Below are 25239 nucleotides of genomic sequence, written 5' to 3' on the forward strand. Positions count from 1 at the left end.
ATAAAGGTGCACACACAGAGAGACAGGGTAGGTGGGGACTACAACTTCTCACAGGAGCAGTGGCGCCGGACAGAGGCAGAAGCTCACAACACAGAAAGCGTCAGTAATGACGTGTAGCTTTCAAAATGAGAAACAGAGGAACAGTTACTACTATTAGGTAACACAGAAATATTAACATGTTCAGTCTGTGTTTCAGATTCAGGTGGAAATGTCAAGGGCAAGGCTGGAGTCTAGACCCATTTGGGAAATGCTAATCTCAGAGGCGACAGCTGACCCGGCGGACAGTGCAAGGGGAGCAGAAGACACAGAGACTAGGACATGTGCTCCAAAAGCAGGTGTGTGGCCGACAGTCTCGGGGAGGCCCTCTGGGCATGTTTACGAAATTATTTTAGACGTAAATAAATAAAAAGCCTTAAAGAGCAACAGACCACCCCCAGTGTCCCCTTCTCGTGTAAAGGCATCACGAGTGCAGCCAGGCTGACGAGGCCCAGGGCCCACCTCTGCCCCTGCAGGAACCCCTGACCAAGTGGCCTCGGGCTCGGCCATGGAAGCCAATAGGCAAAGTCGACTGAAGGAACCATGGGCTCAGCAGCGAACTGAGTGTGTTCCACAGAGTCCACGCCCACTGACTCTAGCTTCATCACCTGAGTGTCTTATGATGAGGACTCCTCAGAGCGGACAGCAGCTCTGAGCCGGCAGCTTCACGCCAGGTCCCATCTTTGAGCCGGCCAGGAAAACTGCCTTAAGAACACAGGAGCAGGGAGTCTTCCCTGTCCGCCCTGGCCTACCTTCTACTCACTCCAGAGCACAGAGCTTGGAGCCTCCTCGGGTATCAACCAGAGGAACGCCAGGTTTCCCGATCCTACTGCAAAAGGCCACCTCTACACTAAGTAAGACTTGACTGTGCTATTGCTGAGGAATGAGTAACAATCCTAACAACTTTTTCCAAAGAGTCGCTTTAACTTATTAAACATATAAACTACTATCTGGTAGTTCTGAACAATCTAGTACAGAATATTTTCTACGCATTAGGCAATGCAAATAAAAAAGTATCAAGGACACGTATTAATGCTAATAAACCAATGTCCTGCGATGTCCACAGGTGTGAGATTTGCTCATACTGCAGCGGCAGAGGGAATTAGTACAAAAAGGATACAAAATTATTACTGACAAGCCCTTCTAACCTCTTGTTCCCCAACACTCTGCTTTTCCAGTGTAAGATCCAATTTCTCGATAATCTTCAAAACTGATTTTACAAATTCATCATACAGCAAACGATTCAGACTTGGAAGGGAGGAATTCACAAAGAGAAATGCTTCATCTGCTAAAAGAGAATCCTTAAAATAAAGAAAATAATAAATTTCAACATACTGTGCCAAAAAGTATCAGTACCAGTATTAAATAAGCATTATGATACATAAAGATGTGTACGTATATTTAGGTATTATGGAAACTCCTGTGTAAACTATAGCAGATTTACCTCAAAGTTTTCAAGCTGGAAAATGTAGATTCCTTCCTAAATTATTAGGACAATACCATTTCAGTCAGATACGACTTACGCAGTCATGTAACAAACACAAACAGTAGTAAATGAGAAGATTTAGGCCAATCCTTGTCAAAGTATTTACCACATTAATGTGTGTGTGTGTGTGTGTGTGTGTGTGTGTACACACATCTGTATACTATACATGGTGTGTCTACGTGCAATTGCACATGCATGTACATACGCACATATACACGTGTGCACATATAAATACGCATGTACTCACAGATACATGCATGCATACATATGTACAAATATATATCTATTCTCAGAATGGATTTAAAGTATTATAATCTATTATTTCTTTAAAACTGAAATATTCTACCTTTCCAAAAATATGGACCAATTACTCTGCCTTTACTCAAATAGTCTATGAAACTTAACCTCAAAATGTATCTAACATCACATATAAGAAAGCATATTTTAGGTAAAATTATTAACACTGTTATACTATTTTACCTCAATAAGAAAAACTCCTAAGATTTTTCACAGGATAGGAACCATCTATTGACAAACACTGCTTTTCCTAGTCTATGAATGCTTTGTCAAAGACCATGTTAAACGGTGGCCAGAACCTGGCTTAGAGCAGACACCGCTGAAACACCTGCCAGAAACGTAGGAGGCGTGATTCTGACCGTGACAAACAGCCGTGCACCCATCTCCTTTGTACCTACTACATCAACCAGATTTACCTTCAGCTTTAGCAAATAAAAAGAGCACAGCTCTCCCGCGGTGATAACACTGCCTGCCATGTTCTTTTTATCCACCAGCCTGGGTCTGTCTGAAAGAACAACTCTGCACCAATTACACTCTGTATGCTGCTTCTTTGCTGAAACGAGGACTCAGCTATGGTAATTCATTAATTTTAAATGAGTTCTATGATTTTGTTCTTTTTATTTGATTTTTTCAAGTCTCACTTTAACTATCCTAACTTACACTGTTTTAATTTTTCATTACCTGAAGTACTTAAAAAAAAAAAGCCCTATTGAAAGTTAGTAAAATATACTTCTGAAGTAATTCTTAGGTGTAAAACTATGGAAACTAGTAAAGAGGAACTAAGGTACTTCTGTGGCTTTAAAATGGTCGTTTTTACCATCATCTGGTCACAGCTCAGGAGATTTCTAAAAAGATCCAAATAGTCTCTGTAGGTGGGCACCCGCCATTTGCCGGTTCTAGCTTCCCCTGACACACGACAGTCCTCAGACTCGGGCTCAGCACCCTGGTGGAAAGACAAACATCCAACACTGAGGGCGGATCGGAGAACAGCAGCACTGCTGCACTTCTGCTTTCTGCTGTCAGAGTTCTCTAAGCTAAAAGAGCCCCCAGCTGCAGACACTAATTTGCTTGAGGAAGATAGTATATTATGAAAGCATAATAAAAAGGCTGGGAAAAAGTCACAATTTTCTAACTAGGACTAAAACAGTGATGCACTAACAAGTGTTTCAAAACAATATCCAAGGTATGTGTTATGAATAATTTACCTCAACTTCTTATACAGAGCTCTCATCTCATCCTATTTCCTGTTAACTTAAAGTAACTAAGACATGCCTCCCATAATATACCTAAGTATTTTGTCCTACAGCTTCAAGAGAAAAAGATCCCTTTTTGTAAAAATGTATTCATAGTAGTAAGGTTATGTTTAAGGATGTCTCATAACCATCACCGGAAAAAGTACTTAGGTATTACAGCCTATACTTTCAAAATGTAGCTAATGGCTAATAACAAAAAAACCACTTCTGTATATTTACAGACTAAAAACTCCAGCAACATCTTTAGCTTTCAAGATGACAAAAGACTAACTTGCAAATCATACATTCAGAATTTACCTTTTGAAGGATCACTGGTTTAGAACATATTCTGATTAAACCTTGATGCACTATAAAAAGAAAATGAAAACAAAAAAGAAAAATACACTGAAAAATATAACCACTCAATTAAAATGACAGCCATTATCTTTTTGAACATAACTTACCTCTCAAATTTTTCTCTAAGTTTGGTAATATCTTTAGTTTTAATTTTTTTTCTTTTTTTCTTTTGTTTTAAATTTTAGACTATTAAGATTCAAAATCAAAAGAAAGGAAAAAAATTCAAAAAATGGATAGAAAAAGGATATTTTGGTCCACCAAAATATTAGGAGTTCTCCAAGAGGCATCAAAAGATACAAAAGAATTTGGCAACCAGATGTTCTTTATATCAAACAACATGTTAAGTATTAACCATTCATCATCCTCAAAACAAGTAAATTCCAAACTCACCCATAGTACTAATGCAATTCCAGAGAACTGGTCCTTTTTCTGCCAAGGCCAGGAAAACTTTCACTATGGCTTTACAACACACCAACTGCATTTTTGGACCGTACTGGGGGAAACTGTCTATCTGCACGACCACGAGGTGCTCCAGAACTGGCATGTGCACCTCAGGAACCTGCCAGAAAGGAGAGCCCACGAAGAGCGAGGGCAGGCAATGAATAACTACAGGGACCATACAGACAGTCACAGTAAACACAATGCCATTAGACACGTATCAGATGAATGAAAAACCAGGATTATTACCTAATCTGCTAATTTGTTGCTGTAATTATCTAAAAAAAAAATCAGAGTAACTGTCTAAATGATACTTAAGGTGCAATTCTACCCCAAGCAGCAATCTTAATCTTTTAGAAAGATAAAAAGTAACAAATAATTTTTCCTACTTTGGGAACAAAAAGTCAAGTTTCATGACAAAAACCGTACCGATACAAAATACTAGCTAAAAATGTCACCTTGGGGACTTCCCTGGTGCTCCAGTGGATAAGACTCCGTGCTCCCAATGCAAGGGGCCCAGGTTCAATCCCTATTCGGGGAACTAGACCCTACAGGCATGCCATAACTAGGGAGCCCGCCTGCTACAACTAAGGAGCCCACGTGCCACAACTAAGACCCGGTACAACCCAATAAATAAATATAAATAAAGATATTAGAAAAAAAAGGTCACCTTGCCCACAATGTGCCCCTACTGAATGCATCTTAACTCCTGCTGCGCCATCAAATTACCTGAAGAACGGAGCTTAAACAGTCACAACTGTGCTCCGTTTAACCAACTATCTCACTCACCGTATCAAGGTGAAGCAAGACACTGGCAACAGACTGGAGGAAACTGGGCATCTGGTAGACGTGGTCCTCGGCCGTGTCTGTCTCGGTGAGGAACAGCTGCCGGCAGCGCTGAACAAGCTCCACGAACATGAAGCCCACGTCTTCTGCGTTTATAACCTTGCAAGGCTTTAGGGAAGGAAAACAAGCCTCTGTCAACCTTACCAACTTCAAAATAATGGTGTTTAAGGTGTCGTGTTAAGCCATGTTGTTATAAACTGAATGTTAACAAGCTTTTTAAAGGAGAAGAAATGCAGATATAAAATACAGTGTATGTCCTACAGATGCTTTCTGAGATATCTGTAAGTACATTCTGCACAGCTATTAATACACAACACACCTACTCAACCCTGTGTTCTAGGCACTGGGAAGACAGTAGTTATCAAAGACAACTGGGTGCAGGCCCTCCCCAGAGGCCAGTCGCCCAGAGGAAGGGACAGACCCAAACCACGGAGGCACAGCACACGGCACCCAGAGGCACCTTCCTCACTCACGCACCCGGCTGTGCCGTCCTCCGCCCGGCCGCGTGCTCCCGAGGCCCCTTAGACTTCGGCTCGAGTCCCTCCTCCACGAGACTCTGGCCCCTGTATCTTTGCCGCGTCCTCTCCCTTCCTCCCTGTTGGCCATGCTCTGGCTACACTACGTCACCACAACGAACAAGTCCCAGCTGGCCAGACCTCAGGGTCTGAAGCTGTGAAGCCCAGGCTCTCGGTCACCTCTGAGCCTTCTCACACACTGTTTCTTCTGCCCTAAGTACACTGAAAGGAGCCGCAGAGACAAGTGGAGATAAAGGTTTATTTTTAAGGGGAAAGGATCATCTGGAAACAAATGAGGAAGCACGAGGGAAGGAGTGAGGAGTGGTGTGGAGGGCTGGAAACAGACGCACAGACCCTACAGCAGGGAAGCAGCCCTGGGAGGCAGACCTGCAGAGGCAGGGAGTGACGCCCTCTGTCCAGTGGAAGCACGCAAGGCGACGGTCAATGTCCCTAAACAGACCTCACGCAGGCACAGGGAGGGGCTCTCGCTAGCGCGCCAAGCGTCCACCAACACCACCAAACTGCACCTCATCAACAACAGGCAGCGTGGCAGTGGGTAAAACGTGCTGTTTCTCATCTTCAGGTCGGAGTTATGTCTTGGTTCTGTCAACTGTTCGCTGTGTGCCCTTTCACGAGTTACCTAATTTCTCTGGGCCTCAGTTTCCTCACCAGTAAAGTGGAATCATATTCCTAAAAGCTTGTGGGAGAGTTATGAGTATTTGAGATAATACACATACAGAATCCTATTACAGAGCAGGCACTGAAAAAAACAAGTTAATAACAAAGCAAGTAAGAACAATATTTTCACAAGTGTGAGATGCTATTCAAAATACAATAAAGTACATTCCTTTAAACACTCAAGTGAAACTAAAAAGACAAGAGTAAATTAATGGGCATACCCCTGCAAAGAGTCCATATCCTCGAACGGCGATGGACAAGTCCTTGCTGTTTGCGTCCACGTTTCTGATGATGCCATAGAACTGCTCCATGAAGTACCGCAGCTTACTTCTGTGCGTCTCTGCGTTGTTCGCTACCATAAAAGAAAGCTGCAATGGCATAATGTTTACTTTAGAGACACTTCTACGAAAACAAAGGGATCTATCCAAATGTGAAAAGGCTAGAACTGCTGAGCAAGACATTATCAATGTGTTGTCACAGCTCCACAGCTGTTTTTACTCATAAAGAACCATTTCTTCCATCTGCTTGCTTAGTCTCCAACAGCTTCAGAAAAGGCACTTTCTCAAGTAAGCCTTTATTATACGTGATGCTTTTACTAGAGAAAGGGACTGAAAGAGACCAGGAAGATGCAGGAAGACGTCTGCACAAAACACAGGCTCCGGACGAAAGCTCCCTGATGAAGCAGAAGGCATCTTTAGACTCATCTGTGACTCATGGTGACACAGAGCTGGGCAGCCCAGCGGCCGGTGAGTTCAGTCACCAACAGACTGGGACCCACAGGAGAGAACATGGGGACGGCTCAAAACTAAAAATCAGAAAGACAAGTGTCTTATGTGCCTTTCTGAGTACAGGTTTTTTACCTCCTTAGGTAGGTTTATTCTTCCTTAGGTAGGTATTTTATTCTTTTTGTTGCAATGCTGAATGGTACTGTTTCCTTAATTTCTCTTTCTGATCTTTTGTTGTTAGTGTATAGGAATGCAAGAGATTTCTGTGCATTAATTTTGTATCCTGCAACTTCACCAACTTCATTGATTAGCTCTAGTAGTTTTCTGGTGGCATCTTTAGGATTCTCTATGTATAGTATCATGTCATCTGCAAACAGTGACAGTTTTACTTCTTTTCCAATTTGTATTCCTTTTATTTCCTTTTCTTCTCTGACTGCCGTGGCTAGAACTTCCAAAACTATGTTGAATAATAGTGGCGAGAGTGGACATGCTTGTCTTGTTCCTGATCTTAGAGGAAATGCTTTCAGTTTTTCACCGAGAATGACGTTTCCTGTGGGTTTGTCGTATATGGCCTTTATTATGTTGAGGTATGTTCCCTCTATACCCACTTTCTGGAGAGTTTTTATCATAAATAGGTGTTGAATTCTATCAAAAGCTTTTTCTGCATCTATTGAGATGATCATATGGTTTTTATTCTTCAATTTGTTAATGTGGTTTATCACATTGATTGATTTGCGTATACTGAAAAATCCTTGCATCCCTGGGATAAATCCCTCTTCATCATGGTGTATGACACAAACAGATGGAGAGATATACCATGTTCTTGGATTGGAAGAATCAATATTGTGAAAATGACTCCACTACCCAAAGCATTCTACAGATTCAATGCAATCCCTATCAAATTACCAGTGGCATTTTTTACAAAATTAGAACAAAAAAATCTTAAAATTTGTATGGAGACATAAAAGACCCCAAAGAGCCAAAACAGTCTTGAGAGAAAAAAAAACGGAGCTGGAGGAATCAGACTCCCGGACTTCAGACTATACTACAAAGCTACAGTAATCAAGATAATATGGTACTGGCACAAAAACAGAAATACAGATCAATGGAACAGGATAGAAAGCCCAGAGATAAACCCACGCACATATGGTCCCCTTATTTTTGATAAAGGAGGAAAGAATATACAATGGAAAAAAGACAGTCTCTTCAATAAGTGGTGCTGGGAAAACTGGACAGCTACATGTATAAGAATGAAATTAGAACACTCCCTAACACCATACACAAAAATAAACTGGAAATGGATTAAAGACCTAAATATAAGACCAGACACTATAAAACTCTTGGAGGAAAACATAGGAAGAACACTCTTTGAAATAAATCACAGCAAGATCTTTTTTGACCCACCTCCTAGAGTAATGGAAATAAAAACAAAAATAAACAAATGGGACCTAATGAAACTTAAAAGCTTTTGCACAGGGCTTCCCTGGTGGTGCAGTGGTTGAGGGTCCGCCTGCCGATGCAGGGGACACGGGTTTGTGCCCCGGTCTGGAAAGATCCCGCATGCCCCGGAGCAGTTGGGCCTGTGAGCCGTGGCCACTGAGCCCATGCGTCTGGAGCCTGTGCTCCGCAGCAGGAGAGGCCACAACAGTGAGAGGTACCACAAAAAAAAAAAAGAATGGCAAACCACTACAGGAAAAAAAGATCATCAACAGTCACCACGGAAATTCAAATTAAAATCACAGTAGGGCAACACTGTACACCCATCAGACGGGCTGAAATTAGAGACTGGCATTACTAGGAGCTGGCAAGAACGTGGGGTGGCTGGAACTTACCGGTGGGGATGGAAAACGGTGCAAACGGTTTGAAAAGGAGGTTAGCAGTCGCTCATAAACTGCAACCTATGCCTACCATGCACCCCAGCAAAGCCCCTTCTAGGTGTCTGCTCCAGAGCCATGAGAACAGTCGGCAAGGGTGCTGCTCACCAATGCCCTCAGCTGCTCCCGCTACAAGAGCCCCCGCAGCCCAACCCCTGGTAGCCATGCGTCTGCTGCTGCATCTGGGACTCTATTTCTGTTTTGTGGATGGGTTCATTTGTACCCTTTTTTAGATTCCACACGTAAGTGCTATTTTATGAAAAAATAAAATAAAATAAAGTAAAGCAGTAAAACGCCCCAGGAGTCCCTACAGGAGCTGTGGGATATGCCTACAGCAGGACAGCAGCTGTGCCCCAGGTGTGTGAGGACTCCCAATGCCGCTCTTCAGAATGTCCATCAGCGCCGCCCCAGCCAGTCTCATTCCCACCACCAGCCCACCCCTTGGGTGTTTCCAGCTGCCACTGGGCACTCAGAACCACAGCACCTGCTCCTTGGCCAATGGAGACACCCAGCCACCTGCAGGCTCCCCCTTCACCCACACCCCGGCTGGACCTGGACCCCAGGGCAGGTGGGCTCATCTCCGTCACGAAGCCACAGAGACACAAGCATCTTGTCTTAACATGGCAGCTGACGCTGACCCCCACCCTCACTGGGCCACCGGCTCCAGGGAGCCCTGGCCTCCCAACCGTCTCTCCCTGCCGCCACTTCTTCTATCCAACCTTGGCTCTGAGGCCCTGATCCGATCTGGCATCTTCTGAGCTTTCTTCCAGACCTGCTGCCACCCATGCGGCTGATGGATAAGCATGCTTTTTCTTTAAGTACCACGGAAGCTAATGGATCAACTTGTATTTACTTTTCAAACGTTCACGCACAAGATTGGAATTTAATTTTTTGCATAGAAAGAATTTTAAACAGTACCTGTTTCAGGAAAGATTCCAGAGCTGAATACGCAGCTTTTTTCAATTCTGTATTTGTGTGGCTACACCATTTCGACAGTATTTCAAATAAGGAAACGTAGTTGTCCAGGAGGCAGGTGCTAAACTGAGATGCATGCAGGGTAAATATGGACAGGCCAGCTGCAAATGCAAAATACATCACGTTTAAAATAAGACGACAAAGGGCGGAACAAAGAGCTAAGAAAAAGCTTCAGGCACACGTCAAATTAAAACTGTGCTCACAAAGGAGGCTCCAGTGGTCCCCGAGACCTCTGATGTCTCCATCCTCCATCTGAATCGACAGGCCCGTGACTCCCAAAACAAAGGTCGGAAGTAGGATCAGGGTTTATTCAGATAAAGTCAGAATCAAACAATCTGGATCCCCTGAGAGTTGCTCTGAAGAGATTTTTTTCTGCAATCATGTGATCTAAGTGTGACCATCTCAACCAGCGCCCAAGAGGCCCCGTCATAACCACGTGGGAGCCTCACAGGTGTCACTGCACTGACTTTCACTCACAGTTTAAGCAAACATTCACTCAATGCACTAACTTAATAATCTGAAACATTCCACCTCATTAAATAAAGGATCTTACCCAGAGGCACCGCGTATCTCTTCAGATCAATCTATTAAAAAAAAAATTTACCATCAATGTTTGACAATCACAAGGCTCAGCTAAAAAGAATTAGAGGAACATTAAATCTCACCTGAGGACAGATTGCCTTTAGTGCAAAATCAAAAATCTCCCTTGAAGTCTGGGGATCTGGGGAAAAACAGAAAGCAGCCCTGTCACACAGCATAATCGTATCATCTGACCAAGCTCACAAGGTATTAAGACTAACAGCTCTGTTTCAGACAGCACGGCCTCCTCCTCCCTCACCTGGCTTCATCCGACGGACCCTTAAACACTCTGTCCCGCTTGTGCTCTGACAGCGACCGGCGCTGCCTGTGCTGAGCTGGACTCTGCTCTGGTCTCTTGGCATCAGCCTCCTCCAGAGGAGCCCCCCTCAGGCATCCTGCGGGCCTCTCTGCCCAGGCTCCCGAGCTGACCCTGCCCACACACACAGCTGTACACATCGTGTCTCGGGAGGCTGCGAAGGCCGTGTCCTGAGATCTCCTTTCTCCCACAGGACCCAGTCCTACGTGGTGCACGCACGCTAAGTGTGGATGCTGCACAGCGGCCACAGCTACACACGTCCAGGACGAAAAGCCAGGTTCTGGCCTGCAGCTCAGTAAACAGTGGACGGACTTCAGCTGCTCACTGCCACCAAGAATCATGGCTCTCGGCGCTGCACTAACGCACACCTCAGCCGAAGCATGCAGGCAGACCTCATAAACATCAAGGCCCAGACCTGTTCCTCACAGAAGAATCACCCAGCGGAAGCCCCTCTCACACTGACCCCGCATTCTATGCGACCTCACCCCTCCCCAGCACTCTGCAGCAGGCAGCCCAGCTCTCGTGACCCCGACCACAGCCGGCAGCCTGGACGCCCGGGAACCCACTGCTCCCGCTGCCCGGAACGTCCTCCCCAGCCCCTCCCCAGCCGGCCCCTCGCCACCCTGCAGGCCTTTGCCTCTCGTCACCTCCCCAGAAAGAACCGTGGGCTGTGCACCTCCTCCATCTCTCCATGCTCCAGATTCCCACCCACAGCACCCGGAGTGCATGCACAAATGAACCCTGAAATCTGCGGAGCTTGTGCTCCTCGTCTGTCTTCTCACCACGCTGAGCTCGCGATGGCAGGAACCCGGGGATTCCCATCTCTGAGCCCAGCACCCAATCCATCACTCTTCAGACAGAAGACACCCAGGAAAGACGTGCTCTATGAACAAATGTATTAGTACTGAGTACTAATACTAACCGCCTGAAGTTACATAATCACAGCGTGACCATAAACTGCAAATTTTAGCCTCATACCAAGGCTTAAATCCCAGTCCTGCCACGTGCTGGTTACATTAGTTTCCTGTCGCTGCTGTAACCAATTATCACAAACTCAGAGGCTTAAAACTACACAAACTTATTACCACACAGTTCTGGAGGTGAGAAATCTGAAACCAAGATCACAGCTACAAGTAGAAAACTCTCTGAAAACGCCCTGGGACCAGCAGGACAGACCATGCACAGCTGAAGGCAGAAAGGAGCACCCACGCAGAGGAGCCGGCGCAGCGTGGCCTCTGCTCCCCCAGCACTGCGACCGCAGGGTCCGGACCCACATCGGGCTCCCCAGCTGGAGACCCTGCACCCGCATGACGAGCCCCCAGAACATCCGGAGAGCCAGGGGACTGCAGGGAATGAGAGCCGCTCCCCCCGAGGCCCACAGCACAGGGGCTGCAGCTCGAAAAGCGCCTGGGTCTCCTCTCCCATGAAGGAGTGGCATGGACTCACTCCAAATCGTGTGCCAGAGGGGCAGGACTCTGCTGGCACGTTCTCAGGGTCCCCAGGGGCTGGCGGGCACCAGATGCTAGCTGTGGGAGCCCTGCCCTCCACCGAGCTGGCTGGGTACCACCAGCCCCTTTCTGACTCCCCATCTTACCCGTCAGCCCCGCTCACCCCACCCGGTTTCAGCTGCGGACCCACCATGGCCTGCGCTCCTCCCAAGCAGCCCCCGCCCCACCAGTCCTGGTGCGTGCCCTCGGCCGGCACCAGAGCCCCTCCAAATCCACCCCTGCCTGGCCAGACACCTCTGGCCAGCACCAGCATCCCCCAACGTGGCTCCTGCCCCAAGGGCTGGCCGCACACACCGGAGCACCAGCAACAGCTGCATCCGGGCCTCAGAGCCCAGCGCACACGGTAGCGCACGGGAGGCCAGCCTGGCCCGGCCACACAGGGGACGCTCCTGGGGCACCCGGCTCCAATGCAGTCTGGGGGCACTGCACTACCGGGCCCCACAGGGCACCTTCTATACCAAGACGAGGAAATGCAGCTGACCTACCAAATACACAGAAACAAACACACAGAATCAGGCAAGATGAGGAGCCGAAGGAACGTGTCCCCTCCTGCCCTGCTGACGGGAAAGTAAACTGCTGCAGCCACTGAGGAAAACTGTGCGGCGGCTCCCCAAAACTCAAAAATAAAACTACCACATGATCGAACTACAATCCTGCAGCCTGTGGAAGGAAAACCACATTCACAGAAAGACAGACAAAATGAAAAGGCAGAGAACTTTGTACCAGATGAAGAAACAAGACAAGACCCCAGGAAAACCACTAAATGAAGTGGAGATAGGCAACCTTCCAGAATAAAAATTCAAAATAATGACAGTGAAGATGACCCAGAAGCTCAGAAAAAGAATGGAGGCAAAGATGGAGAAGATGCAAGAAATGTTTAACAAAGACGTAGAGCAATTAAAGAGCAAACAGACAGGGGTGAGCAATACAGCAAGTGAAGTGGAAGACACACTAGAAGGAATGAATAGCAGAATAACTGAGACAGAGGAACGGTAAGTGACCTGCAAGACAGAATGGTGGAATTCACTGCCACAGAACAGAACAAAGACAAAAGAATGAAAAGAAATGAAGACAGCCTAAGAGACCTCTGGGACAACATTAAATGCACCAACATTCACATAATAGGGGTCCCAGAAGGAGAAGAGAGAGAGAAAGGACCCGAGAAAATATCTGAAGAGATTGTAGTCGAAAACATCCCTAACATCGAAAAGGAAACAGCCACCCAATTCCAGGAAACGCACAGTGTCCCAGGCAGGATAAACCCAAGGAGAAACATGCCGAGATTCATAGTAATCAAATGGACAAAAATTAAAGACAAAGAAAAATTATTGAAAGAAACAAGGGAAACCAACAAATAATATACAAGGGAACTCCCATAAGGTTAACAGCTGATTTCTCAGCAGAAACTCTACAAGCCAGAAGGGAGTGGCATGATGTATTTACAGTGATGAAAAGGAAGAACCTACAACGAAGATTACTCTACCCAACAAGGATCTCATTCAGATTCGACGGAGAAATCAAAAGCTTCACAGACAAGCAAAAGCTAAGAGACTTTGGCATCACCAAACCAGCTGTACAACAAAGGCTAGAGGAACTTCTCTAAGTGGGAAACACAAGAGAAGAAAAGGACCTACAAAAACAAACCCATAACAAATAAGAAAATGGTTATAAGAACATGCATATCAATAATTACCTTAAGTGTGAATGGATTAAATGCTCCAACCAAAAGACACAGGCTCGCTAAATAGATACGAAAACAAGACCCATATATAAGCTGTCTACAAGAGACCCACCTCAGACCTAGGGATACATACAGACTGAAAGTGAGGGGATGTAAAAAGATATTCCATGCAAATGGAAATCGAAAGAAAACTGGGGTAGTAATACTCATATCAGATAAAATAGACTTTAAAATAAAGAATGTTACAAAGGACAAGGAAGGACACTACATAATGATCAAGGAATCAAACCAAGAAAAAGATATAACAATTATAAATATGTATGCACCCAACATAGGAGCACCTCAATCCATATGGCAAATGCTAAATAACAACCAGGAAAAGAGAAATCGACAATATCACAGTAATAGTAGGGGACTTTAACACCCCACTTACACCAATGGGCAGATCAAACAGAAAATAAATAAGGAAACACAAGCTTTAAATGATACATTAAACAAGAGGGACTTAACTGATATTTATAGGAAATTCCATCCAAAAACAGCAGATTACACTTTCTTCTCAAGTGCACACGTAACATTCTCCAGGATAGATCACATCTTGGGTCACAAATCAAGCCTCGGTAAATTTAAGAAAACTGAAATAATATCAATCATCTTTTCTGACCGTAACTTTATGAGATTAGAAATCAATTACAGGGAAAAGAAACATAAAAAACACAAACACATGGAGGTTGAACAATACATTACTAAATAACCAAGAGATCACTGAAGAAATCAAAGAGGAAATCAAAAAATACCTAGAGACAAATGACAGTGAAAACATGATGATCCAAAACCTATGGGATGCAGCTAAAGCAGTTCTAAGGGGGAAGTTTATAGCAATACAGGCCTACCCAGGAAACAAGAAAATTTTCAAATAAACAATCTAACCTTACACCTAAAGGAACTAGAGGAAGAACAAACAGAACCCAAAGTTAGTAGAAGGAAAGAAATCATAAAGATCAGAGCCGAAATAAATGAAACAGGAACAAAGAAAACAATAACAAAGATCAAGAAAACTAAAAGCTGGTTCTTTGAGAAGATAAACAAAATTGATAAACCTTTAGCCAGACTCATCAAAAAAAAGAGGGAGAAGACTCAAATCAATAAAATTAGAAATGAAAAAGCAGAAGTAACAACAGAAACGGCAGAAATACAAAGCATCATAAGAGACTACTACAAGCAACTCTATGCCAATAAAATGGACAACCTAGAAGAAATGGACAAATTCTCAGAAAGGTATAAACTTCCAAGACTGAACCAAGAAGCAATAGAAAATACGAACAGACCAATCACAAGTAATGAAAATGAAACTGTGATTAAAAATTTTCCAACGAACAAAAGTCCAGGACCAGATGGCTTCATAGGTGAATTCTATCAAACATTTAGAGAAGCGCTAACACCCATCCTTCTCAAACTCTTCCAAAAAACTGCAGAGGGAGGAAGACTTCCAAACTCATTCTATGAGGCCACCATCATGCTGATACCAAAACCAGACAAAGACACTACAAAAAAAGAAAATTACAGGCCAATATCACCGATGAATATAAATGCAAAAGTTCTCAACAAAATACTAGCAATCAGAATCCAACAACATATTGAAAGGATCATACACCATGATCAACTGGGATTTATCCCAGGGATGCAAGGATTCTTCAATATATGCAAATCTATCAATGTGATACACCATATCAACAAACTGAAGAATAAAAACCACATGATCATCTCAATAGATGCAGACAAAGCTTGTAACAAAATTCAACACTCATTTATGATAAAAACTCTCCAGAAAGTGGGCACAGAGGGAACCTACCTCAACATAATAAAGGCCATATATGACAAACCCACAGCAAACAGCTTTCTCAATGGTGAAAAACTGAAAGCATTTCCTCTAAGATCAGGAACAAGACAAGAATGTCCATTCTCACCACTATTATTCAACATAGTTTGGAAGTCCTAGCCACAGCAATCAGAGAAGAAAAAATAAATAAAAGGAATACAAATTGGAAAAGAAGTAAAACTGTCACTGTTTGCAAATGACATCATACTATACATAGAGAATCCTAAAGATGCCACCAGAAAACTACTAGAGCTAATCAATGAATGTGGTAAAGTTGCAGGATATAAAATTAATACACAGAAATCTCTTGCATTCCTATATACTAACAACAAAAGATCAGATAGAGAAATCAAGGAAACAACACCATTCTCCACTGCAACAAAAAGAATAAAATACCTAGGAATGAACCTGCCTAAGGAGGTAAAAGACCTGGTGTCAGCAAACTATAAGACACTGATGAAAGAACAAAGATGACACAAACAGATGGAGACATATATCACATTCTTGGATTAGAAGAATCAATATGGTGAAAATGACTACTACACCCAAAGCAATCTACAGATTCAATGCAACCCCTATCAAATTACCAGTGGCATTTTTTACAAAACTAGAACAAAAAATCTTAATATGCGTATGGAGACATAAAAGACCCCGAATAGCCAAAGTAGTCTTGAGGGAAAAAAACTGAGCTGGAGGAATCAGGCTCCTGGACTTCAGACTATATTACAAAGCTACAGTAATCAAGACAATATGGTACTGGCACAAAAACAGAAATATAGGTCAATGCAACAGGATAGAAAGTCCAGAGATAAACACACACACCTATGGTCAACTAATATATAACAAAGGAGGCAAGGATATACAATGGAGAAAAGACAGCCTCTTCAATAAGTGGTGCTGGGAAAACTGGACAGCCACATGTAAAAGAATGAAATTAGAACACTCCCTAACGCCATATACACAAATAAACTCAAAATGGATTAGAGACCTAAATGTAAAACCGGACACTAGAAAACTCTTAGAGAAAAACATCGGAAGAACACTCTTTGACATAAATCACAGCAAAATCTTTTTTGATCCACCTCCTAGAGTAATGGAAATAAAAACAAAAATAAACAAATGGGGCGTAATGAAACTTAAAAGCTTTTGCAAAACAAAGGAAACTACAAACAAGATGAAAAGACAACCCTCAGAATGGAAGAAAATATTTGCAAACGAATCAACAGACGAAGAGCATTAATCTCCAAAATATATAAACAGCTCATGCAGCTCAGTACTTAAAAAAAATGAAAAACCCAATCCAAAAATGGGCAGAAGACCTAAATAAACATTTCTCCAAAGAAGACACACAGATGGCCAAGAGGCACATGAAAAGCTGCTCAATATCACTAATTATTAGAGAAATGTAAATCAAAACTACAATGAGGTATCACCTCACAACAATTAGAATGGGCACCATCAAAAAATCTACAAACAACAAATGCTGATGAGGGTGTGGAGAAAAGGGAACCCTCTTGCACTGTTGGTGGGAATGTAAATTGATACAGCCACTATGGAGAACAGTATGGAGGTGTCTTAAAAACTGAAAACAGAATTACCATATAAACCAGCAATCCCACTACTGGGCATATACCCAGAGAAAGCCATAATTCAAAAAGACACATGCACCCCAATGTTCATTGCAGCACTACTTACAATAGCCAGGTCATGGAAGCAACCTAAATGCTCATTGACAGACAAATGGATAAAGAAGATGTGGGGGCTTCCCTGGTGGCACAGTGGTTGAGAGCCCGCCTGCCAATGCAGGGGACACGGGTTTGTGCCCCGGTCCGGGAAGATCTCACATGCCGTAGAGTGGCTGAGCCTGTGTGTCCGGAGCCTGTGCTCCGCAACGGGAGAGGCCACAGCAGTGAGAGGCCCGCGTACCGCAAAAAAAAAAAAAGAAAAAAGAAAAAAGATGTGGTACATATATATGAAATATTACTCAGCCATAAAAAGGAACAAACTTGGGTCATTTGTAGAGACGTGGATGGGTCTAGAGACTGTCATACAGAGTGAAGTAAGTCAGAAAAAGAAAAACAAATATAGTATATTAATGCATATATGTGAACCTAGAAAAATGGTACAGATGAACTGGTTTGCAGGGCAGAAAGAGATAAAGACAGAGAACAAACGTACGGACACCAAGGGGGTACAGTGGCAGCGGGGTGGTGGTGGTGGTGGGATGAATTGGGAGATTGGGATTGACACATATACACCAATATGTATTAAATAGATAACTAATAAGAACCAGCCGTATAAAAAAATAAAATGCAAAAATTCAAAAAATAAATAACCACCACAGGATCCAGCAATTTCACTTCTGTGTATTTACCCAAAGAAAACGAAAATACTAATTAGAAAAAATATATGCACTCCAGTGTTCAAAACAGCATTATTTACAACAGCAAAATATGGAAGCAATCTAAGTGCCCATGGATAAATGAATGGATTAAAAAAAAGTGAATATTTATGTATATATACATATTTGTAGGAATACTATTCAGCCATAAGAAACAAAGAAGTCTTGCCATCTGCAACTACATGGATGGGCCTAGAGAGTATTATGCTAAGTGAAGTAAGTCACACAGAAAGACAAACACCACGTATTTGTCTCACTTATATGTGGAATCTAAAAAACAAATGAACAAACAAAACAGAAACAGACAGATACAGAGAGCAAACCGCATGTTGCCAGAGGGAACAGAGGTGGGAGGATGAGTGAAACAGGTGAAGGAGATTAAGAGCCACAAACTTCCCATTGTGAAGTAAGTCAGTCTCGAGGATGTGACACACAACATGGGGAATACAGTCAATAATATCATAATAGCTTCGTTTGGTGACATATGGTTACTAGACTCGTCGAGGTGATCATTTCCAAAGGTATTTCATCGTCAGATCACTATGCTGTATGCCTGAAACTAACATAATATTGTATTGCAACTATACTTCATTTAAAAAAATAAAATAGGGAATTCCCTGACGGTTCAGCGGTTAGGACTCAGCACTTTCACTGCCAGGGCCCGAGTTCAATCCCTGGTCAGGGAACTTAGATGCTGCAAGCCATGAGGCACGGCCGGAAAAAAAAAAAAAAAGGAAAAAATAAAATATAACATAAAGTCAAGGTGCCATCAGGATGTGTTCTTTCCTAGAGGCTTTCAGGGCTACCTTCACCTGACTCTAGAGGCCGCTCGCTCTCCTTGGCTCCAGGCCCCTTCTCCATCCTCAAAGCCAGCTTCTCCCGACACAGGGACCATGCAGCCTCCCTCACCCCTGTTTAAGTACCTTTGTGATCATACTGGGTCCACCTGGATAACCTCATGTCACAGTCAGGTGATGACCAACCTTAATCCCGTGTGCCACCTGACTCCCCTTTGTGATATAACCTAAGTCACAGGTGCTGCGATTAGAATGAGGACGTCTTTGGAAGCCATTATTCTGCCCACCTTGCTACTTGAGTGACTTTGGAGAAGTTTCTTAGTTCTAGTTTTCTGATCTATGAAAGAAAGATATTATCACCTACCTTAGTGAGTTATTTCAGGAATTTTCCTTGCAGTATGAATAGAATAATCTTTAGCACACAGTAAACAAGCAGTAAGTGCTATTATTTTTCTTGTTCGCCAAACGTCAATTAATATAGGAAGCAAGGACAAAAAGAAATAAGCAACATTACCTGCCACCACGGTCAAGTGACAAAATAAACATACAACCTGGTAGATTAAAAATACGCCACAGGGGCTTCCCTGGTGGCGCAGTGGTTGAGAGTCCGCCTGCCGATGCAGGGAACACGGGTTTGTGCCCTGGTCCAGGAGGATCCCACATGCCGCGGAGCGGCTGGGCCCGTGCGCCATGGCCGCTGGGCCTGCACGTCCGGAGCCTGTGCTCCACAGCAGGAGAGGCCACAACGGTGAGAGGCCCGCGTACCGAGAAAAATAAATAAATAAAATAAAATAAAATAAAATAAAATAAAATAAATAAATAAAAATACGTCACAGAAAGTGCTGTCACAGAGAGGACTACAGAAGCCCAAGAAGTTACCCACACAGGGGGAGCATAAAGCCTTCAGAAAACAGATCTTTGAGCAGGAACCTGACAGGGTGGGAAGCTGGCCACAGACATGGATCAAAGAGAGAGGAGACCGAGGAAGGGAAAGCAGGTGGAGCTGCGCCAGTGTACCGGGTCAGAGGCAACAGAGACGGGGTGAACAGGAACGCTAGGTGGAAACATCTGGAACTGCTGTTTTCACAGGCCAAAATCACTGGATACTGGCAATTTCTTAAGTTTCAATTTAATAAAAGCAAACACATGCTGGAGGTAGAAAAATTTGGCAATTATCTGAACAAAACACGGTAAGGAAGGGCAAACAGATTTTTTTCTTGTGAAGAATTTATGGGGTTTTATTTGTCTTATAAAAAGAACTGAATTTCCTAAAGCTTACAATGCTGTCATAGCTAGATTATCCTCTAAACTTTTAATTTTGAGATACTATAGAACACTACTGACGGCTACGTAGAAAATTGTATTAAACACAGTTTAAAATCAATGGGTAAGGATGTCCCGCATAAGAATTACAAAATGCTAATGAAGGAAATCAAATCAATGCTAATGAAGGAAATCTGCGCTAAACAAGCGAAGAGGTGCACTGTGCTCTGGGACTGGAAGATCCAACGTGGTAAAGATATCAACTCTCCCCTAAGTGATCTACCGGTTTAGCACAACGACCATCAAAATCCAAGCAAGGCTTTTCAGACACAGACCAACTCATTTTAAGACTGACGTGGAAAAGCACAGACTTTATAACACCAAAATGATTTTTAAAAGGAAGAATAAAATGCGAGGACTTAATGGCACCCGACATTTAATGCTCACTATATAGTTATATCAAAAAGACAGTGTGCTGTTGGCAGGGGAACAGACACACAGACCAACAGAAAAGAGAACCAAGGATTGACCCACACAAACTATTTTCTACACAGGCACACAACGATTCAGTGACCTGGCAACGATCTCCTGGAGATGCCACCAAAATCACAGGCAACCGAAGAAAAAACAGATGAACTGGACTTCATCAAAATAAACAACTTTTGCACATCAAATGGCACAATCAACAGAGTGAAAAGGCAATCCATGGAACAGGAGAAAATATTTGCAAATCATGTATCTGATAAGGAACTGATACGCAGAATATACAAATAACCCCTACAACTCAGTAACAAAAAGTCAAATGATCTGACTCTTTAAACGGGCAAAGAACTTGAACAGACATCTCTCCCAAGAAGAGAGAGGGAGTGCAACGGGCACTTGTGAAAAAACTCAACACCATCGGCCATCAGGGAGATGCAGTGAGATACCACCGCACACCCACTACGATGGCTATGTTCAAACAACAGAAAACAACAAGTACTGGTGAGGATGCAGAGAAACTGTGCATTGCTGGTGGGAACGTAAATTAGTGCAGCCCCTGTGGAAAACACTAAGGCGATTACTCGAAAAATTAAATATAGAACTACCACATGGTCCAGCAAGCCCACTTCTGGGGATATACCCCCAAAATGAAAGCAGGGACTTTAGGTATTTGCACACCCATTTTCCGGCAGCATTATTCACAAGTCAAAAAGTAGAAGCAACCCAAGTGTTCACTGAGAGGGGAGGAAGGAGGGGGGAGGGGAGGAGGGAGCAGGGGGAGGGGAGAGGGGAGCAGGGGGAGGTGGCTGTGGCCATAAAAGGGGAGCATGAAGGATCCTCCTGGCGACGGGCTGCTCAGTATCCTGGCTGCCATGGTGCATACACTAGTCCACACCTGCTAAAACTGCACAAAACTAAACCCAACACACAAATGTGTGCACACGAAGCATGTGGAATCTGAGCAAGGCCCACAGATTTTATCAGGCTGTGCTATCGTGCTACAGCTATGACAGACGTCATCAGGAGACGCCGGGTGAAGGACACATGGAATCTCTCTACTGTCTCTCCCAGCCGCATGCGAATCCACACCTGGTATAAACGTTCAAAAACATACACAGTAATTCATTTTAGACCAGTAGCTTCTGAATAAAGAAACTCAAGCACCATCAAGCGATACCTTCTTCCATGGATTTAGTGAAGTTACACAGAAGCGAAGCCAGTCCCTTCAGACACCCTGCCAGAACCGGAAGTTTGGGCTCTCTCACTGTTGATGTCATCTGAAAGGAGAGTTTTAACACGATATCATTAAAAGAGAAAAATTCACCAGATATATGTAAGCAGAAAAGAAGATCATAAAGTTTATCATACCTGGGTCTTAAGTTCACCCAGAAAAGCCCGGAAGAGTTTATCTGAATTATTTACCATCTCACTAGGATGAACTTCGCCTAATACTCCCAGGAGTTCATATATCTTTTCTAAAACTGAAAGATAAATTTTAGACAAATTTAGGCCTAAAATCACTTAAATAAATTAAACAAAAATGCACAAATAAGAAAATGAAAGGATGTTCAGTTCAAAATAATTTCACGATAAGCCACACAAAATATCTAGTTTTATGTACTGAATCTTCCGTGATATGTTTTATGCAAATTTATTATTATAAACTAAATTACATTTGACACGCGTTGTGAGTTTTCCATTAAAAGAAATCTTTTGTAAAGATTACAATTTTTATAAGACTTCACACATTGTTTCTTGTCTCCATTTTGGTTTGTTTTCAGTAAAAAGAATTCATCTGTAAAGCACATAAATACCACGGCAGAGAAAACCTACGTTTTATGCTAATAACTGTTTAATTTGTTAAAATATTTTCTTAAATAACATTTAAACACAGCTCACCTGTATCTGGTATTTTTGTTTTCAATGCAAGTTCTCCATAGAACTTGCTAAATAACTCTCCAACTCTAAATTCATCCATGAGGCTCGAACTTCTCAAAGTCTGAAGTAACTGAAAGAACACAAGGTAGCCGAGTGTACAGCGGCAGCAGCAAAAAGGCTTCCATCTACCGCACCTGCTCACACACAGCGGACCTCCACACCCACGTGTCTCTAGGGCACTCACTCTCCGCCTCTCAGGGCTCTTATCCAGCCACGTTATTTGGGAGGACGGGTTGAGGTGGGTGGTGAAAACACAGGGGCTACAAAGGGGAAGGGGAGGTAGACTTAATTTCACCTTCCCAAGAAAGGTATACTATGACTAGACACATGTTCTCAGAGACATATTAAGACAAGGACCAACAAGACCCAAAGAAATTCTAAAAGAGAGACACATCTAAACAGATACCTAGATGAGAGTGAGCCCAATGACCACTTACACAGAACACACAGACCCATCCCAGTGTAAGGTTTTAGGAAAACATTCAAAAACACAATGAGATGAACTTTCGCAATTCTTAGCAGCGGTTAGGTTTTCACAGTAAGGGTAAGAGTAATGGAGGGGCAGTCAATTCCTTACACTCCGCGCTACCTTCCCTTCACACCCCTCACAACCGAACTTCTCCCTTTGCTACCCAGAAGGGTGTGAGGGCAAAATACCAAGGTTGTTACTGGGTGATGGCTGGGAAACATGCATCTTCTCCACACATCAATGTGATTCTACAACATCTCTCACCCAAAACATGACCCAAAACTCCAATTTTCGGCTCAAGATATATATATTTAATAGAAAACACATGCGCTTAGAAATGTTTTAATTACCTTAATAAGAAGTTCTAGGGCTGGAATTTTACACTTAGCAGCTTTATCTTTTGTATAAACACTGGTACAAGTATTCTAGGTTTTAAAAGGAGACATAACAAAATCATCAATAAGACCTTAGTTCTTATAACTAAGACTTAACAGCTAAAACTACGCCTGGGAGGAGCGATATATTACAATTTAATACTTTCCACAAGGGCCTTAGCTCATTAAATGTTTTAAAAAATAGCCACTTAATTTCTAACACAATCAAGCAAAAATAAACTCCCCAACAAGGCAGAAATAAAATGAAGTTTAACTTAACATCGTAAGTGAAGAGGGACGTTGGTATATAACGAGGTATGTTTCTTCCCCCTTACCTTAACATCGAGAGAATAATGTGTGACCTTCTGGCCAATTTTCTCTAAGAAAACACATAAAAACTTTAGGGCTTCTTCTCTACAATCACGAAACTATAATAAAAAAATAAACATTACAGAAACACGGCTAAGAAAAAAAGTCACCTCAACATGAAGGAATATACTAGAAGAGTAAAGTGAAAATCTTCAACTTACTTCATCAACGCTAAGTGATTTCCGAACAAATACAAGCAAACCAAAATCTTTGGAAAAAACTAAGGACGTGTGTAATGCTGGAAAAAACAAACAAACAAAACAAATAAGAGAGCTGCCAAGGTACTCCATAAACCCACCCTAAAGGTGTTGCTTGTTTCTCAATTCAGCCTCTTAAGTGATAAAACACTAGCCTAAGGCTGCCGTATTTTGACAAGGAAAATGGGAAATTCTAGATGTTCCACAGCAATGAGGTAGGCAGAATAATGGCCCCAAAGATGGCAGAACCCTAATTCCTAGTGTCACACCTGTGAATATGCTACCTTTACATGGCGAATGAAAATCAGGTTGCTAATCAGCTGACCCTAAACTGGTGAGCACCCTGGGCCATCAGGTGGGCCCAATGCAATCACAAGGGCCCTCACAAGTGGGAGAGGGAGTAAGGAGAGGGAGTACAGGAAAGCAGGACAGATTCCAAGCATGTCACTTGACCCTCTCTGCTGCTGGAGGAAGGGGGAGGGGGTCAGCGTAATCCAAGAAATGCAGGGGTCTTCTAGAAGCAAGGAACGCCAGCAAGGAAAAAGGGACCTCAGTGCCGCAACTGCAAGGAACTGAAGTCTGCTAACAACCTGAATGAAAAAGAGAAAGAATTCTCCCTCAGAGCCTTCAGAAAAAGGAAAGTGGCCCTACCTGCTGCCTTGGTTTCAGCTTGATGAGACCCGTGCTGGGCTTCCAACCACACAACTATAAGACTGACAAATCTGCGCTGTTGTAAACACCAAGCCAGTGGCACGTTTTAGCACCAACAGAAAACTAGTACACTCCCCTATAATCTCTCAAGTGAAAGGACACAGCCTGAATATGCAGAGTGAACCTGGGACTGCTTTACGAGACGTTACTAAAGGAACAAAAGTGAACTCCTAGAACTCAGACTAGAAAGCATTTACACGATGATGCTGCTGTTCGGTCATTAATTTCCCCATTACTACACCCCTGACAACATATAAGCACTGCACAGCATCTTCTTCAAGACTTTGCTTACTGTATTTCTCCACCTTATTCAACAATGACTTTCTTAGGAAGAAAATCTCATCTACCTTCTAATTAAGCGGACACAACATGAAGAGTCTGCTTACTTGCGGCTTTAAAAGGGAATAACACTGGGACTTCCCTGGTGGCGCAGTGGTCAAGCATCCGCCTGCCGACGCGGGTTCGAGCCCTGGGCCGGCCTGTGCGCCACAACTACTGAGCCTGCGCTCTAGAGCCCGCGCTCCACAACAAGAGAAGCCACCGCAGTGAGAAGCCCGTGCACAGCAACGAAGAGCAGCCCCCGCTCGCTGCAACTACAGAAAGCCCGCGCGCAGCAACGAAGACCCAACGCAGCCAAAAATAAACGAAATAAAAAAATAAGATTCACTTTCTCTTTTTTAAAAAAAAGGGAATATCACAGATGTTTTCACGCGATGACACATTTAAAAATGCTGAAATGAGGCACTTTTGCTGCAAAAGTGAAAGTTCTCATCTAGGTATTGCTAAAGAATTAAAAGAACAGCATGGCTTGCTTC

At 43.2% G+C, this 25239-nt stretch overlaps 1 protein-coding gene across 3 annotated transcripts in view; it reads right to left on the bottom strand.

Moving 5' to 3' along the window:
- PRKDC (protein kinase, DNA-activated, catalytic subunit) overlaps positions 1-25239 on the bottom strand; it is a 159294-nt gene that overhangs the window by 133596 nt on the left and 459 nt on the right. For all 3 annotated transcript variants that reach the window (XM_060287680.1, XM_060287682.1, XM_060287681.1), the window contains exons 2-16: positions 23678-23754; positions 23483-23575; positions 23124-23198; positions 22266-22374; positions 21735-21847; positions 21544-21643; positions 10125-10180; positions 10013-10043; positions 9403-9560; positions 6107-6253; positions 4636-4800; positions 3799-3967; positions 3370-3419; positions 2637-2762; positions 1185-1337 (exon numbers count right to left, since the gene is read on the bottom strand). In XM_060287680.1, coding sequence (XP_060143663.1) covers positions 1185-1337; positions 2637-2762; positions 3370-3419; positions 3799-3967; positions 4636-4800; positions 6107-6253; positions 9403-9560; positions 10013-10043; positions 10125-10180; positions 21544-21643; positions 21735-21847; positions 22266-22374; positions 23124-23198; positions 23483-23575; positions 23678-23754 — 1622 coding nt within the window. The remainder of the gene's footprint in view (positions 1-1184; positions 1338-2636; positions 2763-3369; positions 3420-3798; positions 3968-4635; positions 4801-6106; positions 6254-9402; positions 9561-10012; positions 10044-10124; positions 10181-21543; positions 21644-21734; positions 21848-22265; positions 22375-23123; positions 23199-23482; positions 23576-23677; positions 23755-25239) is intronic.

This window comes from Globicephala melas, chromosome 17, assembly GCF_963455315.2.
Source record: "Globicephala melas chromosome 17, mGloMel1.2, whole genome shotgun sequence".
NCBI classification, from domain to species: Eukaryota; Metazoa; Chordata; class Mammalia; order Artiodactyla; family Delphinidae; genus Globicephala; species Globicephala melas.